Source organism: Diabrotica undecimpunctata, chromosome 1, assembly GCF_040954645.1.
Source record: "Diabrotica undecimpunctata isolate CICGRU chromosome 1, icDiaUnde3, whole genome shotgun sequence".
In the NCBI taxonomy this organism is placed as follows: domain Eukaryota; kingdom Metazoa; phylum Arthropoda; class Insecta; order Coleoptera; family Chrysomelidae; genus Diabrotica; species Diabrotica undecimpunctata.
Window position 1 is genome coordinate 188,350,942 of NC_092803.1, and position 20,920 is coordinate 188,371,861.

General features: G+C 32.2%; 1 protein-coding gene across 1 annotated transcript; it reads right to left on the reverse strand.

The window, feature by feature from the left end:
• Positions 1 to 1,950: 1,950 nt before the first annotated feature.
• LOC140432738 (uncharacterized) lies at positions 1,951 to 20,920 on the reverse strand. Its single transcript, XM_072520819.1, has 4 exons — positions 20,811 to 20,920; positions 10,998 to 11,093; positions 7,096 to 7,304; positions 1,951 to 2,847 (listed from the first exon to the last, which is right to left on the reverse strand). The coding sequence occupies exons 3-4, from the start codon at positions 7,265 to 7,267 to the stop codon at positions 2,012 to 2,014; spliced, it is 1,008 nt and encodes a 335-aa protein (XP_072376920.1). The 5' UTR covers positions 7,268 to 7,304; positions 10,998 to 11,093; positions 20,811 to 20,920; the 3' UTR covers positions 1,951 to 2,011.

The window sequence follows — 20,920 nt, forward strand, 5'->3', positions numbered from 1 at the left end:
GGGCTCGTGAGACTGAGACCTTGGAAGCCCTGAAAAAGACAGCAAAGAGGAATATATGTCAGGTCAGAATGTAGCATTTTATATTGAAGTCCCCTCGTATAAGTGATATAAACCATTTTAGAGTTGTTTATTATTTTAAAGATGTGTACTTTCTCAGCATTTTCTTTTAATGTTTTATTCGAAATCGCCTTATAATTTTGGTACGTCGTAGAAATGGAATCTTCTGCGTTTTAATTTCTGTCAAGTGTTTGTTTATTTTCAACTAATATGAACGGATTTTTAAATTCGTCAGTTATGCTTGGGTCGCTGTAGGTGCAAGTGTGGATCAAGTTCTTGCTTGGTTCGCTGTGTGGATCACAAGTATGGATCCGCAAATTCACCGTCGAATTTGTGTTTTCCTGTTTTTGGCCCCTTTGTGTAGTCTGTAGCAGTGAAGCCTTAAGTAATTAGTGTATCCTAATAGTTGGGGATTTGGCAGTACACTGATGAAATTTTGAAGCAGTAAATAGGATGTCCCAGTTTTGTTGTCATTTTCCTGTTTGATCCAACTCCATCTACGTCAGATCTTCGTTCCAGATTATGGGAATGGTTTCCTGTTGTTCCAGTAAGTTCCTGTTTGATTTTCAGAAGTTTGAGTGCAAAATTACTAGTGAAAAATCAAGGTAACATTTAATGTTTTAAATTTTAAAGTAAAGACAGACATTTTTTTGCTAAAGTAATAGTTGCTTTCATTGTTTAAAAGGATAATTTTTTTATTTGTAAAAATTTTGATATTTACCACAGTTTATACGTCAGTATCATTAGTAAGTTTTTGTAGCATCTCCTGAATTTGTAAATCAGTAGAACGCATGTAGGTTTTTTGTATTTTGCGACTATTGTGGTAATATTTTGTATTGTCTTTTTTGAGCATTCTGTGTTCTCTATGTTTTGTAACTGCTTGTGGTGACACAAAAATAAATGTTAAATTTTGTTTCTTAACATTTGTTTCTTTTTTTAACAAACCCCTTTTTTTGAGTTTTATTTGAAAAAGATATGTTTTTTATGTTTAATAATTATATCTCCAGTTACAACTAGCTGGTTGTAATAGGTATAATTAGGCACCTCAAGTGGCGCCCTATATTAAATTTCTTGAGGTGTTTCCGGTTTATTTTCATTCTGTTTGTCCCAAGAGATTTATGACCTTTTATTTCATTTTTCTAGTAGTTACCCCAATCCGACACCTTGTCTTTTACTTATCCACGACCCCAGCTCTCCTACCAAAACCTGAGTGCCGTTCGCATATGTTTCGATTATTTTGCTTGCCCTTCTCCACCCCCATAGTTTCTCTTCCCTCAATTTTCTACCCCTTGTATTAATGCCCCGTGTGGTAGGCAAAATATATCGTTACAAGAAGTGCACCAGATCATACTTTATATTTACATAGTTGGTTTATATGCAAAAAGTTTATTATTTTAAAAAAATGAATGATTAACTGTAGATGACAATTGATTGGATCCCCCGTCACATGCGACAGGCACTAGTATACTATAAAACTAATCGTGTAAACGAATTCTAACTACAATACACCCCTTAAACATCTTCACGTAGATTTGATTGTGATAAATTTAATTATTTTATTTAATTTGAGCATCCTGTATGGATATTTTGCCTTCTTGTTAGTCCATAAAATATATGTATAATCTGATGTCTAAATTATTCAGTTGCATTATGACCGATCCCACATATTTGTTTGGAATAGTAGTACGTACATATAATTTGTAAAAGTTCTTCAGTACCGTTACCTCTCACTCTTACAAAAAAAGTTTTGTACGCTACATGAACCCCAAAGAATATGCATCACCATTTCCTGGAATTTAGTGTCTACATTTTTGATACTCAACAATAATAGTGCAGTAGTACTAGTACATATTCTAATTGAAACAGGTTATTTTGTTTTTAATTGGACGAAACTTTTGAACAAGAATAAAGTGTTTTTATTAATTTAATAATTAACGGAACATATGCACGATGTTTAATTTAAATTTAGGCTTATTTTCTTTAATTCCTCTGATTGTGTACTCAACTGGTAACCACTGTGATTACGATCTCTCCAGCAGGGAAATATTTTTTTTAAATAGGGAATGTAGCAAATTAAAACTATTATTATAACCAAAAATATTCCTATAAGCATACCTGTAAACATTTCGGACAAGAAACGATCATCTTTGCTACATAAACTTTTTATTAATTGATCGGTTGTTTTCATTTTACTAAGGTTTAGTTCTTCTAGTTTTTGTAATGTGGTATTAATGTTTGTTAATAAATTCAGAAAGTGATCATCTTTGATAGGGAAACATTGTATCATTGATTCGTTTGTTTCTTTTGTAGTGTTAAAAAAATTTAGAATCTTAGTTAGGTTTACTTTATCTATATGTTGTAATGTATTAATTATTCCCATCCATAAATTCAAGAAGTGATTCTCTTTGATATTTATAATTACCGGTGGTGTTCCAGTGATTTCACTTGCTTCACTTTGTTTCATTGTATTGTTTAAAACATTTAGAAGCTGAACCAGGTTTACTTTATACAGTTTTTGTAATATGCTATAGTTTGCCGTACACGAATTACTATAGTTGTTGTAAACTGTAACAAATTCATTAAAAATAGCTTGGCGCTCTCCAAAACTTAGTGATTTTAAATGTTCTTGCTCCAATGCTGCCAAGTTATTTTTCCAAATCACGTCTTTCTCGACTTTGGTGGCAGTTACACCTTCTAGATATGTTGCATACACATCATTTTCCTTGGCTTTCTTCAGGCTGATAAAATAGAAAGGCGTAGCGTGGTCGTTGATAATCAGGAAAGTGTTACCTAAAAGTAAAACAATATAAAATACCATATAAAAAATAGGAATCCTAAAGATACATTTTAAATGAAATTTAAAATAAAATCACGAGATTTCCCTAGAGACGATTATGATTCTTCGAAAGCTTCGTAAAAAACGGGTGTGGCAGTCCAGTGGGACTGCCGGTAGAAATTACACTTCTATACACGCGTTCGCCGTTAAAAATTTTATATGGGAGTCAATCTGCACAATCATTACAATGCTATAGGTAAGAGAGAGCAGAAGGAGAAAATGAATTAGGTATATAGGTGTATGGTGCATCGTTTGCTGTATATAAACATTTGATTTGTAATAGGAGTATAGTAAATGAAGGATTGTATCAATATTTTAATGAAAATATATATTTTTATTTTCATATATGTATAAAAGGAGTTGAATGCAAAAAAATTTTTTTACACATACTCTGCAGTAAAATTAAATGTTTATTTTGTTGTTAATATAAAAATTACAATACAATACACTGCAACGTAATTCAATATAACAATACAATACAAATTAAAATGCAATATTCATAAGTATTTAAAACTGCCAATATACATAACTTACTTTACGAAGATAAAAATAAAAAACCAACAACTCGGATTATGTTGTAAATTTTCATTTTATTTTAAAATTTAGCATTTTTGCGTATCTTACATATATTTATAGTCTTTTTCCATCATATTGATAGCACATTATGTATGCAAATCCTCAACAGGTCAAAAAACCATAGGCGTCACCCTATACTTGTTTTGAAATAAATAAAAAAAATTAATATTTTAAGATGCCGTCAACAATTCATTATCTTTTAAAAAATATTCTGTAAAATAAGTGTCCACTAATCTCACTATACCTTTTTTGTGCGTAAAAAACGTCGGTATATATGCCACACGATTATTGTTAATTATACACGGGTGATTAACGAGAGAATTCAATGTTTCACGAAATAAATTAATGTAAACAGTAATTTAAAGGTGATTATTGTTTTCTATATAAGTTATCGCCTGACACAAAAAGAATAGCTTCTTCGAACGATTACCTGGAATTACTGATAAGGCTTCACTAATGATAGTTTAAGTAGTTTTTATGCCACATTACAGCTTATGCCAATAATATAAATTAGAAATTGTTTGCATCTTCCATTTAGTTTGTAGATGTACATTGTTCATGTCTTACCTACTTACGTTTTTGGTGTCGATATTTTGTTATTTGCATTTAAAAATGACGTCGACAACAGCTTTTATCCCGGTTAAGTGTAGTTTTAAAGGTGCCTTCAGTCTAAGAGAGAAAAATATAATATTAAATGTACACGATGCACTTGTACATCAACACCCTTTAAGTAATGTTCGTGAAATCGTTAACATGTGTTCAAATATGACAGGGGTTGGAGAAGCAACAATTTACAGATTCCTAAAAGAAAGAAAAGGAGGAACTGATTCATCTCCCAAGAAGAGTGGAGGGAGTAAACCTTTGGAAATTGAAGAAATACATAAAAACATGATAAGACGCAGCGCCCACTCATTTTATTTTTAACAAAGAATTTCCAACATTGGACAAAATCCAAACATTAATTAGAGAAAACGAAGAGTTACCAATCATAAGCAACAAGAAATTATGGAGACTATTGAGAGAGATGGGATTTCGTTGGCAAAAGAATAGAAGAAAATCCGTTTTAATTGAAAAAGATTAGATTGTATGTTGGAGACGAGATTATCTAAGAACTATTAAAAAGTACCGAGAAGAAGGAAAAACAATTTTTTATTTAGACGAGACTTGGCTAAATGAAGGTCCATACTGTACCATATCTATGGGTTGATACAAATGTGAAAAGTTCCCGTCAGGCATTCATCGAAGGTGTATCTACTGAAATAAACAATATTCCCGTTGGAAAAGGACGCAGACTCATAATAACCTATATTGGAAACGAATACGGTTTTGTCAATGGTGGATTATTAAGTTTTGTCTCAAAATCAACCAAAGATTACCACGAGGAAATGACTGCTGACGTTTTTGAAGAATATTTTGAGCAAATGTTGGATTTAATTCCAAAAAATTCTGTCATAGTCATGGATAATGCTAGTTACCATTCAAGACTAGCAGAAAAATTGCCAACAACGGCATGGAAAAAAGGAGAGATAATCGAATGGTTGGATAAACACGCCATTGAGTACAAGGAGAATTCGACAAAAAAGGAATTATTACCTATTGTAAGGCAATATAAAGCAGCTTATAAAAAATATATAATTGATGAAATGGCATTAATCCGTGATGTAATTACCCGTTTACTCCCATACCACTACGTTTACTCCCATACCACTGTGATCTGAATCCGATAGAAAATATATGGTCTCAAGTAAAGGGTGAAGTCGGACGCAACAACAGAACTTTTAAATTAGAAGACTTACAACAATTATTAGAACATTCCTTATCAAAAGTAACTCAAGAAAATTAGAAAAATGCTGTAAGTCATGCTCACAAGGAAGAAAATAAAACGTGGAATTTGGATTATATGACTGATGCAATGCTGGAACCGGTAATAATTAACATTGGAGTTGAAGATTCCTTAGATTCTGAAGAAAGCAGTGAATCTGAAATGGAATTTGATTAAAATAATATTCATTTTTTTACAAATCGGCCCCTGTTACGGCCACAAATTATTTTATATATAACCAATAAAATAAACATCTTCATCACTCCGACACTGGCAACTTTATTTAGGGATTAGTAACCCTCAAAACTATTGTATTCTATTCTGCTTCAACCTTTATAGCTGGTGGTCATACTCAATTTAAAATTGTTTTCCTATATACTTCTGTAAACTTGTTGACAAATATCTATTTTTCATTGAGTCACCCGTATCAACAGTTTAGGGATTTGCATACATAATGGACTATAATAACATTAACGTGAGGTTTTTAAATATTTCAAAAATAAAAAAGGAAATTCATATTGGGATTCGAACTCACGTACACCAGCGTATGAATCAAACACGTAAAAGATTTGCCAATTAGACATGATACTAACGGATTTTAAAATTGACAGTTGTCTGTCATACAGTGATTATTTTGAAATACAAAATACTAAAATAATTATGAACATTTAATAAATAATACAAAATATATCACATAAATAATACAATACAAATACAAATTAAAATGCAATATCCATAAGTATTTAAAAATGACAATAATGTAATAATGCTAATAAAAAAGTCCTCCCCGATTGGGAATCGAACCCCGGTCTCCCGCGTGACAGGCAGGGATACTGACTAATATTGAAATACAAAAGCCTAAAATAATTATGAACATTTAATAAATAATAATATTAATAAATATTTTATTATATGTATAATATTATATGTATAATATTATATGCATATATTATATCTTTATATAATATATATAATATTAAATTATATATACAAAAGGAACATTTTTATATTCAAGAGAGGAAGAGAGAGAAAATATATCTTCCGTCTCTCTCTTACTCATTATCTTACATATGTAATGATTTCAGAGATTCACTCCCGTACAAATTTCCAACGTGGAGCGCGCGTATAGAAGTATAACTTCAAAAACTTTAAGCAAATGAAGATATTGACATATTACATTTTATTGCAATATTGCAATAAGGCAAAGTACAACAGCATCTACAAATAATATATTAATCCATTCAATTTTTATTTTTGTGTCATGATGCGATAAGATAAGAAATGATATAATGTACATTTCACGAATTTGTGATTATTTTGGATTTGGGATGAAAGCGTTGACTTATTCTACCAATATTTGTACGGTTCTGATTTCTCAGTCTATCGCCGAACTACGGCGCACCTACCGCTGTGCCGACATAAACAATAAGACAAAGTTATAAAACCAGTAATCTAATAAGGTGAGTGGAAGTCTTTTAGCGCAAAGAAAATGTCCAACACTCGAGCGTACCCCCGGCGTACCAAAGCTAATTATTTCCAAAAACATCATGGAGATATAGGATTGAAATTGAAACAACAATCTGTTTTCTATAACAAGGTTACTGACTTTTGCATATTATGTTAGAGTGGAGCAATCTTATTTACAGAACTAATAAAATAATGGGATTTGTGACTTGGAATATTATTCTTTGGACAATTTTCCGTGTCTTCTCTTCATAATTTTTTCTCGTACATTAGTAAGTAACGTGAAATAGTAATTCTCATTATACTTGCATTAAAAATATAATATGAAAAATATGTTTACCGTCAATCTTATACTGCTCGACCACACCACCATAAATTATTGCACCTTCCGCAGTTGTTAACTTATAGAATTCGTTGCTCAGTTGAATATCGCTGCAAGTTTTGTCCAAGGTAACGGTTATTGCGGGAGCATCAGTAGGACAAATCAGACCAAATACGATTAAAAAAATCATATTGTAGCTATTTGCTTGCACAGTCTTAGCAAAAACCCTAAAAACAAATTGTAAAATAACCAAAAATTTTAAACTACTATGTTTAACAACGTCTTAAAATGTAATAAGGCCTTAAAATTGAATCACTTATTGTATAAAGGAAATAAGTCCACATCAGTACGAATTTAAAGCGAGATATACATTTTGTTAAACCAAAGTCGACGGGTCAGTGGGTCTAAAAGAGAAATTTGTATCTATCACCATACGCGAAATATTGCACGATAAAATTATTGTTGTGAGTATAAAGGAAACTAGTCCGGGACTGGTTAATTTTATCTATTTTTCTTAAATCTTATCATGAATGAAAGATTTAAAATAAATCATTAATATTTCCCGGTTCATGGGCATTCATTTCTACCGTTTGACAGAGATTTTGGACTTATAAAAAGGGTTATCAGGCGCCATCTCCAGGTTTATACTCCAATGCAGTACGTGACAATAATAGCAAAGACAAACGTAGACTTCTTCTTCTTCTTCTTCTTAGCCTTCTATCGTCCATATTTGAACATAGGCCTCTCCCAACTCCTTCCATCGGTCTCTATCCTGAGCAACATATTTCCAATTTGTTCCGGCTATTCTTTTAATATCATCAACCCATCTCATCTGTGGTTTTCCTCTTGGTCGTTTACTTTCGTAAGGTCTCCAATGTTGTATTGTAATATTTCAACGTTGGTCTTTTTGTCTAGTAGTATGACCCGCGAAGCTCCATTTAAGTTTGGCAATTTTTGTTGCTATGTCCTCTACTTTTGTTTTAGATCTTACCCAGTCATTCCTTTTTTTATCTGACAGTCTAACATTTCTCTTTCCATTGTTCTTTCTGTTGTGACTAGTTTATTCATGTTTGCCTTGGTTAGGGTCCAGGTTTGACATCCATATGTCATGATAGGAAGGATGCATTGGTTGAACACTTTGCTCTTCAAGTATTGGGGTATTTTGCGGTTCTTAAGTATCCGACTAAGTTTTCCAAATCCTGCCCATGCTAGTCTTGCTCTTCTAGTATTTTCCGCACTTTGGTTCTCTTTGTCAAGTCTCAGGATTTGGCCTAGGTAGATATATTCCTGGATTTGTTCTATCTCACTGCCATTTATAGTTATACGTCTGGGGTCATGTGTGTTTGTCATTATTTTTGTTTTTTTCATATTCATTTTTAGGCCGACGTATTTTGAGCTGGCTACTAGTTCCCCCATCATAATTTGCAGTTCCTCGAATGTGCTCGCTATAATCACTATGTCGTCAGCGAATCTAAGGTGGTTTAACTTGTTGCCATTAACGTTAATGCCATAGGTTGACCAATTTGTAGTTTTGAAGACGTCTTCTAGGGCTAGGTTGAAAAGCTTTGGCGACATTACGTCTCCTTGTCTCACTCCTCTCTTAATGGGGATGGGATTTGTATTTTCGTCTAGTTTTACTATTATAGTTGCATTTTCATATATATTATGTATTAGTTGCCTATATCTCAAATCTACAATTATTAGTAGCTTGTTCTATGGCCCACATTTTGATACTATCAAACGCCTTTTCATAGTCGACGAAGGCAAGAAATTCGTGTAGTTGGTATTTATTTGCCTTCTCTATCAATGTTCTCATTGTCAGCAGATGGTCTAATGTACTATATCCTTTGCGGAAGCCAGTCTGTTCAACCGGTTGGTAATTATCCATTTTGTGGGTTAACCGGTTGTTAATAATTCTCATAAATAGTTTGTATACTTGACTGAACAACGATAAAGGTCTATAATTCTGTAGATTACATTTGTCCCCTTTTTTTGTGTAAGAGTATTACTAGACTCTCGTTCCAGTCTTTAGGGATCTTGCTATTATGGAGACATCTATTAAATAGCTCTGTTAGTACAGTCATTGTTTTAATGTCTTGCTTGTTTTCAAGAGCTCGGAAATTATATCGTCGTGTCCTGGAGCTTTATTATTTTTTAGCTCTTTTAAAGCTCTTTCTATTTCGAATCCCTTTATATTTGGTAGTACTTCTGATCCTACGTTTTTTTTCTTTTGACGTTCTCGTTTGTTGTTTCATTAGGCTGGCCTTGCGAGCTGTACAAGGATGTGTAGAAGTCTTCGACAATATTTGTTATTTTATATTTGTCCTTCTCTTCCTTATTGTTGGCGTCTTTAATTTTGATGATTTTTTGAACTCCCAGTGTGAGTCCTAGACATTTTAAGCCTCTGTTGTTTTCAATGACTCGCTCTATTAAGTTCTCGTTCCATTTTTGTATATCGCGTTTTAGTTGTTTTCCAATTGTTTTATTAAGTTCTCTGTATTCTTGAGTATAGCGTTTGTTTTGCGCTAGTAGTTATCTTATTTCCGTCATTAGCTGTTTAGTTTCATTGCTTATTTTGTCTTCTTTAGTCTTTGTTTTCTTTGCGACCTGTAGTTCTGCTGCGAGAAGGTTTTTATTTATGTTTTTATTAATCTCGTCAATTTGATCTTGATTATGTGCAGGATCAGATTCGAACTTATCCGCTAAGACCTCTCGGAATTGCTCTTCATTTGTTCTTAGTTTAAAGGCATCTATCCTCGTTGTTTTTTTTTTTAAATCCTTTTTCTCTCTTCTTTCATGTTAATATTTATTTTTGCACTAACTATACGATGGTTACTACCCATTGTTACGTTGCTTATTGTTGTGACGTCTTCATATATTCCTTTGTTGTTTGAGAGAAAATAGTCTATTTCATTTTTGGTAGATCCGTTAGGTGCGACCCATGTCCACTTTCTGTTAGGTTTCTTTTTGTAAAAGGTATTCATAACATACATGTTTTCTTGTTCCAGGAATTTCATGAGTTTTTCTCCTCTTGTGTTTCTTGTGCTGAATCCAAAATTTCCAATCTTGCTTTCAGAGTCTTCAATCTTACTTCCAATTTTGGCGTTAAAGTCTCCCATTATTATTATGTATTATTTTAAAATAATAATAATAATAATAATAATGGCAGACAAAGGTAGACACGCATGAAATTCTAGACTTTGTTTCATCCAAATTTAATTTGTCAAAAAACAAATGTTGCAGCTACTTCGTGTCCTAATAAGAAGGCTTACGAAGGAAAAGTACCAATCAAGGCCAAAAACTGGGTGATCTTATGAAAGTCTTGACTTACATTCCCGAAGAAGATAAAGAATTTTTTGAGCAATTCAAGGACTGGCCGACGACCAATGAAGAATATGATAGTAATTAGTTTTTTTGAGTTCTAAGTCTTAAGATGTACTTTAGGTCTTGTTTGTAAAAATAAACGTATTTTTATAAATAAATTAATAATCATTACCTGTAGACCAGCACATTATTTCGTCTTTTATTCATTGATTTTATAAAGGAAACAAGTCCCAGCCCTTAAAAACGTTCTTTTGGGCTTAATACTTTTCAAAGCCAAATTTGCTGTATTAAATGTCTCTCTACTAGTATCCTTTTACATTTCATATGTAGAACAAAATTTGATCGGTCATCAAGTTTCAAAACTATAAAAAATTTTTTTTTGTTTTTCTAAAAACTTAGTATTGTGGACTTATACCCTTTATATAATAAGCGATTCAATTGAATTCTCAGTACCTATGACATGATATAATAATTTTATTTAACTATGGATATGAAATTCAACTATGAATTTAAATTAACACATAGTTTTATTTAAGATTTATGCAATCAAACATTATTTCATATCTATACAATAAAAATTTATCTATATTTATTACCTGCACTTAAAGGTAACACAATTTTGCCTTACACAAATTGTTGGCACCCCTGACACAAACCATTCCAGTGTTAGATAGGTCCGGGTGTGGATAAATCTATAAAAAGATACATTTTCTTGGTAATTAACTTGTTTGCGTAATTCATAAAATCTTTTGAAATCGGTGGTGAAACAAAACACACGCGGCTAATATTTTTTTTAGATTTGGGATCGCAACCCAGATCGAGTAATTTTTTTGTTTTTTGTTGTACTGCTTTATTTATACAGTGAGGACGTATAGGTTTGCATAGTTTATTATTTTTGCAACTAAAAATATTTTGACAAAATCCTCGAACAAGTCGACTTATATTTTGGTTTACGTCACCATTCTTTAAGATAAGAAAATATTTTTTGGGTATCTGTATGTTCTTCTAGAGCATCTCTTAGGGAGTTGGGTATGCTCTATTTGAGTCGTTCACTGTTATATTTGGGACACTGTATTAAAAATGTTTTACCGTTAGAACATTGATGCACACTTAACACACTGGTTTATTTTTGCGCTGTAATAAATGGCCATTAGTAAGTCGTTTATGGCCGATACGGAGACGGGTAAGTATCACTTGCTCTCTTCTGTCTTTTATTTTTGGTTTCCAAAGATATGGATGTTTGTTGACTTCGTATAGCCTTGATGGAGTGTTGTTCCAAGTTTGTTGCCATTTTTGAATTATTTTTTTTAAGTATGGTTTTAAATCGTTTTGTACCAATACGTTACTTTCTTCAGACATCGGGTTAGTTGGTGCGTTTTTAGCCAGTTTATCTAAAATTTCGTTACCTTCGATTCCTACATGAGAAGGCATCCATAAAAAGTGAACTTACACACAGTACAATTGAGTCAGTGGGGATAATGAACTTAGAGAATCTGTGATTATTATATATCTTTCTTTGTTTTTGTTTTGTATTAACAATAGTGTTTTTAGAATAGAAGAGAATTGCTCAGCTTGATCAAGGCACGAAAGATTGGATACCTGGGCCACATCCTGAGAGGGGAAAAATACGCAATCCCTCAACTAATTATCCAAGGAAAGATTGAGGGCAAGAGAGGAGTAGGTCGCAAACAAATGTCGTGGCTGCGAAATATAAAGAACTGGACAGGCGTAACTAACACTGGCGAACTTTTGCATGCCGCAAAAGACAGACGTCTGACCTTAAGATAATTCGCCAACGCACTATAGGTGCACGGCACCATCAGAAGAAGTTTTTAGAATTGCGAATAATTTAGCCGAAAAGATGGTTGTCATTGACGACAATTTGAAACTAACTGAGGAGTCTTCCAAATAAATTGCTGCTCCAACTCTGTCTTCATTTTTTGACGCATCGGTGTATACGTTGTAGGTATTGCTATATCTGTTTAATAGTGTATGAAACTTTTGTTTAATGACGATTGTTGATATCTCTGATTTTCTTAGGTTTGTTAGACTGATGTTGATAGCAGGAATAGATATTGTCCATGGTACAGAGTTGTGAATTGAAGAAGTATCATAGGTTTGTGGAAGTCGAAAATTTAATTTAAATAAGTATGATTGTATACGAAAGTAAAAAGGATGATCAGTTTGATGTGTTTGTTGAAATTTATTTTTAAATCGATCAGCAAAAACGTTATGCAGTACTGGATTATTTCGGTTTGATGACACTGCTGCTGCATATGTTAGGCTTAGATATTGTCTTTTGAAAGAAAGAGAAAGTTTTCAACTTTCCCAATAGAGACTTTGAATGGGGCTTGTGTAGTGAGAACCTAAAGAAATACGTAGACATCTATTTTGGATAATATCCAGTGACTTTAAATGTGTTTTTTTTTTGTAAATAAGTATTAAACTTGAATAATCGGCACCCCAGTTTTTAAAGGCAAGTAATCGTAGTAAGTTTATACAAGATAGACAGGATTTTTTCAGTTGTTGAATAATGTGTCTTCCAAGTTTGTTTTTTATCAAACGTCATATCCAAGAATCGGATTTCTTCTACATAATCTAGTTTTTGTTCGTGTAGATGTAATTCTTTTGTTTGGATTTGATTTCTTTTTGAGAAACAAAATGCTTTCGTTTTTGAAGTGTTAAACTGAAGTCCACTTATAGCTGACCATTTTTCATTGTGTGTTAACGCTTTTTGAATGGGATTGTAAATCGTTGTTATGTTTTTTCCTCTACAGAAAATAACCATGTCGTCAGCGTATAATCTAGATTTGACGGGGTTTTCAATTTGTGTTAATATCGAATTTATTGCTACTAAGAATAAAGTTGTGCTTAAGTTTGATCCTGTCACGATCCAGTTGTGTACGATCTGAGTGGTATACCATTTTGTTGAATTTTTGTTTGAGAATACGTTCCGTGAACTCGAGTTTGAAATTGTCTATTTCCAAGAAAATTTGAAATGTATTTTAATATGTTACCCTTTATTAACCAGTTTTTGAGTGTTTTAATGATTGAATATTTCCAAACTGTATCATATGTTTTGCTTATATCAAAAAATATTCCAACACAGTGCTGTTTTATTGAGAATGCTTCGTGGATTTCTGATTCTAAGTCAACAAGGTTGTCTAAAGTTGAGCTATGTTTTCGGAAACCACATTGTTCTGGAATAATTAATTTGTTTGATTCTAAATACCACATAAGCCTATTGTTTATTATCTTTTCTAATACTTTACCTATGCTACGTGTGAGTTTCTGGATAGGATTATATTATAGATTTTGAGTAAATGTTCTTTAGATTGAGAGCCTAAATTTTTAAGAAATATAAACGATATATTGTCGGGTCCAGGACAAGTGTTCTTACAATTCTGTGATAGTTATTGTTTTGATCGTAATATTCTATATGATTTTTTCCTTCTTTTATTTTGATATCTAAGAAATTGGAAGTATAATTTAGGTTACTTGAGTTATATTCGTAAGTAGATGCTAGTATATTGGACATTTCTTCTGGGCTTTTATAAATAGTGTTATTTTAAGATAGAAAGTTGATTGATTTATGGGGTTTGGATCTAGACATTTTGTTGACTTTTTTCCATATAGTCGTTATAGGAGTTGAACTATGTGTTGAGGTGACATATTCTCTCCAAGAGTCTCGTTTGGCTTTTTCAATGGTAAACCTAACGACTGCTCTTAATTTTTTAAATTTCATAGAGTTTTCTTGAGTTTTAAGTCGTTTGAATTTATTAAAAGTTTGTTTCGATTTTTTTATAGCTTCTTTGCAGTCATGATCCCACCAAGGTACTGACTGATGTTTGCTGATTCTGTGATTACGTTTGTCAGAGAGTATATTGTTTTGTCTATATCTACATTTTTATTTAGGTTTTGCAGATTATTTTCAACGTAATTTTGAAATTCTGTCCAATTTGCGCCTTTTAAGTTCCATTTTAGTTGTTGCGATGTAGTTGATTGTAGTTCATTGCTTATTATGACAGGGTAGTGATCACTATCATATAGATCTGGTAACCCATCCCACGTAAGAGTATGTGTAATTGATGGTTCGCAAATATATAGATCTATACTAGAGCCTTCACCTGTTCTTATGTCAAAGCGCGTAAGTTGTCCGTCGTTAAGGATATTTAAGTTGACTTCTTCTATTATTTTTTCCATTTTTCGACCTAGAGATGTTAGTTTTGATAAACTCCATAACGGATTGTGTGCATTATTGTGATCTCCAATTATTATCCGTGGAGCAGGTAGTTGATTTAATAGATTTGAAATTTCTTTTTAATGGGGTTCTTTATTGGGGGAGCAACTCTTTGTTTTAAGTTACATCGTTTTGTAATATTTACTTTTTTTTCTTATACACAGGACTTTATAGGCCATAACGCCTGCTTATTATGCCCTAGGATATAACAAGTGTGTTTATGGTAACCGTATATAAGGCAAAATAAACAATTATATGCAAGTTAAAAATAAATAAACATTCATAGAGGAAGGCAGAGAAGCAAAAAGCATAAAACATCACATCGTTTATAAGCAAGATATTAAACAAAATATAAAACAAGTTTTGTATAGCAAATATAATAGAAATCTGAACGCATGACAAACATGGCAAAAACCAGTATAGCAAAAATATATAGGAATAATTAGAAGGAAAAATATTTAACAAAACAAAAGAGATATATAACTTATCCATAAAAAACTAAACAAATTATGGATTGGTCGAATACAGATATATAGAAAGAAGTAGGAAAAAAGAAAAATACATGGGAAAAATTGGATTATATATGAATTTCATGCAATGAACATCTGAATTATATGTTTGATCGTCACAGTGTTGCCATATTTTTTTGTATAAAGTATATGAGTTTTTAAAATATAAGATACTCTGACGAAATTATGTGTTTGGTTTTGAGAAGCCACAATTTTTGAATTTATATTAAAAATCATTCATAAAATATTATTTTTTACTTTAAATGTAGCTAAATATTGTAAATTATTTTGTAAATTTATATATTTGGCAAAAAATCAAAAAAGAAAACACCATGGTTTAGAGAGGAAGTGAAGACAAAATGTGAAGAAAAGAAGAAAGCATTTTTAAAATACAAAACACAACAGGCACACAACCCCTATAAACGAATCAGAAACGAAACGAATACTTTAGTTAAACAAATAAAAAGGAAACACTGGCAGACCTTCTCAAAACAAATGGAACACGACTTCTGCGGAACACAAAAAGAAATATGGAGAATAATCAGAGGACAAAGAAAAGAGATGAACGAACTAATAAAAACGAAACAAATTCAGAAGGAAACATGGGCAGACTACTTTCGATCCCTATTTGCTAAAGAAGACGATAATAAACCACCAACACCAGAGGTGACGACAAACGAAGAACTAAACATTGAGAAGGAAGAGGTAAAGGAAGCATTAAGGAAATTAAAAAATAGAAAATCACCAGGAGAGGACAGAATACCGAACGAACTCCTCAAGTACGGAGGACCAGATGTGACCAAACAACAATTAAAACTAATACAAAAAATAATAGAACAAAACAGAATTCCTCAAGAATGGAGATCAAGCATCCTAACACCTCTCTTCAAAAAGGGAGACAAATCGGACCCGGAAAATTACAGAGGAATTACCTTATTAAACACAATACTAAAATTAACAACCAAAATAATAACAAATAAACTGAATCAAATTATAATACTAGCAGAAGAACAAATAAGGTTTTAGGTCGGGAAGATCATGCACCGACGCTATATTTATAATAAGGCAAGTGCAAGAGAAATCATTAGAATACAACAAACCGGCATATCTATGTTTCGTGGACCTTAAGAAGGCATTTGACCTTGTCAAATTAAAAGACGTTATTCACTTACTGTAAGCAAGAGAGGTGCCTCTATTCTCCGTTCATAAATTGTTGAGAGCACGAAATGTGCCTCAAACACATAAAACGGTCGTAGACCATAGGCGTTCCTGAGGTGTTTATTCATTAAATAATAATATAATATTTTTTAATACTGTTATATATATATATATATATATATATATATATATATATAATATTAATAATATTTTAATACTAATATATTTAGCAAATAAACAATTAAAACTTTCACGGCTAATGTTATGTAATTATATTATATTAATAAAAATAAGAATTTAACCATTAACAATTTTGTAAATAAGAATACCTTATCTCTTTGGATATTTCAATACTAATCTTCGCGTTTAATCACTTTACTAGAAAACCTGGAATTCATATCCGAAGGTACTATTCGTTGCAAGATAATTAGGATGGAATTCCCCAGATTTTTAATAATATAATGGGTATGCTTTGGCCACGTGCCTCTTTTGTTCAGTTTATATTCGAAACTTAACTTAAAAGGGTGAAGTTATTACGAACGAAAACAATTTTTTTGTTTAGTACGTTTTTGATCGCATGTAATTTACGGCTCGTCGGTGTGTCCGCGTCTACGGCAGTAATTAGCGTCTCGAATATTTCTTTTGCGAATTATATGCAGTGCGTGAGTGATTTTTTATTCCATATACCTACGAACATATACGTACCTTTCGCTCGTGCTCGTTTTGTTGGATTGTTTGTGATGGCTTCATCATCAACATCATCAAGTTTTACACCGGTACTGTTGCGTACAGTCAGTAAGTCTGTCTATTCACCAAGAGAGAAGACTATAGTCCTGAATGTTCACGATACTCTGGTTTCTCAGAATCCCACAAACACTGTTCGCAACATAGTCAAAAGTTGTGCCAACATGACTGGCGTAGGAGAGTCAACTATATATAGGTTCCTATCAGAAAGAAAAAAACACGGTATAGCTAACCCAAACACAAACGAACACTTAAAGAGAGGGAAAAAGCCTATTGAAATTGATGAATTTGCCAAAAATGGTATTCGAAGGAAAATTCATGGATTTTTTTTCAAAAAAGAAATACCAAACCTAAACAAAATTTTACAAGAAGTTATAGACGACCCGGATTTGCCTCATATCGGACGAACTAAATTGTGGCAAGTTTTAAAAGAATTAAATTTCCGGTGGGAGAAATCAGACCGAAAATCACTTTTAATTGACCGGGAGGAGATAATATGTTGGAGAAGAAATTATCTAAGATCCATACGAAAATTCCGGGCTGAAGGAAGGCCCATATTCTACCAGGATGAAACGTATGTAAACTCAGATCATACTCTAAAAAAAATTTGGTCAGATAAAAATATATTAAGCTCCAGGCAAGTCTTTATGGAAGATTGGTCTACTGGTATCTCCCCACCTTCTGGTAAAGGCAGTAGAATAATAATTTCTCACATTGGCAGTGAAAAAGGATTTGTTAAGCATGGTTTGTTGGAATTTCAGTCCAAAAGGACAAAAGACTATCACGAGGAGATGACAGCTGATGTTTTCGAAGAGTATTTTGAGCAGATGATTGAACACATACCACCAAATTCAATTATAGTATTAGATAATGCACCTTATCATTCACGACTAGTAGAAAGACTTCCAACGACTGCGTTGCGTGGAAGAAACAGGATATTCTTGACTGGCTGCGGAATAAGTATCTGCCTTACGAAGATGGAATGGTAAAAGCAGAACTTCTAAAAATTGCCCGGCAACACAAATCTAAGTTCAAGGAATACGTAGTTGACAAAATGGCGGAAAGGCGAAACATTACAGTCCTTAGACTTCCACCCTACCACTGCGAAATAAATCCAATTGAACTCATTTGGGCACAAATGAAAAGTTATGTGGCTAGAAAAATTACGTTATATAAAATACAAGCTGTACGTGAATTGTTATACGAGTCTTTACAACATATTACAGAACAAAACTGGAAAGATGCAGTAAGGCATGTAATAGAAGAAGAACAAAAAATGTGGGATCTTGATAACATAATTGATGCGACCGTAGAGACACAACCGCTAATTATTAACCCTCAAGATGACTCGGATTCCGAAGTTGATCCTATTTATTTTAAATATGAATAGTTTTCTAATCGTAATTATATAAGGTAAGTAATAATAGTTGTAATCGTAAGGTATTAAAGGGGAAAGGCGCAAAATGTCGCCTGTCAAAATGTTCATAGTGTTTTAAATGTATCCATTTTTTTTTAAAATCCTGAGAAAACTAAACAGCATTTTTGAAAAATTTAAAGGCAGAATGAAATATTTTTTAGAATAAATAAAAAGTTTCTTTTGCATGCAATATTTTCAATTAAAAATTATACTGTATTTTCTCTTTTATTTTCACCCCTGTTACATAACATATTAAAATAAACATTGTAGAAGTTTTCAGGGACTTTCTGCCCTGAGTAATAATGTAATCTTTCATTCTGCGTTTAAATTTTTCAAAAATATTTATTAGTTTTCTCCGGATTCGAAAATAATGGATACATTTAAAACACATTGGAAATTTTGACAGGGGACATTTGGCGCCTTTTTCCTTAATTAAATAAATGTATCTTTTACAAATGGCAAGAAACTTTTTATTTTTGAATAAAATAAATAAGTTTTATTAAAAAATACAATTTACATAAGTACAATTTAAAAAATATATTTATTTAGTTCAAATAAATGTTTCAATCATATACTCTACGACACTGGTCGTTCATCTTTAACCATTCAAAATACCCCCGTAATAGGATTATAAGGTATTGTATTCCCTCAAATATAAGGTGGGTTAGTAGGAAACGTCTTAAACCGTCAGTTTTAGGTTGGTTTTTACTATTATATCGTATTACCTATCCTCTCTGTATTTCAGTTTTCTAATTAGGGTTAAACTTGTAGTGAGCTATCAACAAATTGTGAACCGACTCTAGGAATAATCAAAACGATCGAAAATATCTACCAAAACAACACAATAAAAGTAAAAGTAGAAGAAGAACAAACCGACCCTATTTTTTAACCTGATTATGGATGAAATATTAAAAAAAGTAAGAACTAAAAAAGGATACCAAATGGGAGAAAAACAACTTAAAATAATCTATGCAGACGACGCAATACTATTCTCTCATAGTAAAGATGATTTCCAACGTATGCTGCACCAATTTCATGTAACAGCCAGAAAATTTAACATTTTAATTTCCCCAAAAAAAGACAAAATGTATGGTTACAACAGCAAATTTACTAAGACGTAAATTTGAGCTGAAAGGTCAGATAATAGAACAAGTGCTGGAGTTTAAATATCTAGGCATCACATTATCTAGCTACGGAAAGCTCGAAACTGAAGTGGAAGATCAAGTGAATAGAGCAAACAGAGCTGCAGGCTGCCTGAATGAAACAACATGGAGAAATAAAAATATCGGGAAAGAAACGAAAGGCAGAATTTACAAAACAGTCATCAGACCAATAATGACAAATGCGGCAGAAACAAGACCTGACACAGAGCGGACAAAAAGGATGTTAGAAACAGCAGTGATGAAAACACTTTATACAATGTAGATGCAAGGTAGAGAACATCAAGAACTGGGTAAGATATGGAAGACTAGAATGGAACGATCATATAAGCCGAATGACAACAAATAGTGTAGTAAAGAAGGCAAGAGACGGTTTCCCAATAGGAAGACGATCAGTAGGAAGACCACGAAAACGATGGAACGACAACTTACTGAAGGCACATTGAAAAACAAACAGAGTCATGTCTAAATAAAAAGAAGAAGAAGATATATTTGTCAATTATTTTGTAAACTGACATATTTGACAATGGAGCCAGAAACCTCAAAACAGGAATTGCCAGATTGCTACAGATGGTTAGCAGATGACAATTTTTTAAATCTTTTTCGAAAAAATGTACCTGCGTTTTAATACTTAGTAGTAAGTTACTAAGTTAGTACTTGCAGATAAAGTGCACTTTCAGAGTACAAGCTACAGTGGTTATATTGTGCGAAAATAAAATATTTTATTATCGTGGTTACGTTTATTGTTCCCCCTGGGAGCCAAGTAACATTTAACCAAATTTTTCACGTTTTTCTTTGCTTTCAATTTTTATATAATTATATAAATGCTCTTGCTCATAATTTTAGATGTGAGAGTATGAAATAATTGACCATATGGCAACACTGACGTATGTCAGTAAGCTTACATTGAATGTCAAATATATCTATAGGTTATGTTCATGACAGGAAAACCATAATTAGTCAAAAATTCAATAGTGTAAGAAAGGAACAAGGGCAAAACACACCCAAGATATATAGTAAATTTAAAAAAAAAAAGAAAAAAAAAGAGAATTCGAAGAAGACCGATGAATCACTAAACTAAGATTATAGAGATAGCATAATAAATAAAATGAACATATCTAGTAAAAAATATAGACTTCATGATTAAAAATAATTTTATAAGCTATTGTACGTGTACTTACGTTTATAAAAATGGGAGCCCCTTTGACAAATTTGACAATATTATTAAGTATACGAACTGATCACACAACAATTTACAATTAAACTGTAAGTTGTTATTTTTACATATAAG

What these genes read in the sequence shown, in the direction of transcription:
- LOC140432738 (XM_072520819.1), bottom strand. Translation starts at nt 7,267, where the DNA reads ATGATTTTTTTAATCGTATTTGGTCTGATTTGTCCTACTGATGCTCCC. An exon ending in CGAGCAGTATAAGATTGACG is followed by an intron (nt 2,848 to 7,095) that starts GTAAACATATTT and finishes TTTTACTTTTAG; the next exon opens with GTAACACTTTCCTGATTATC.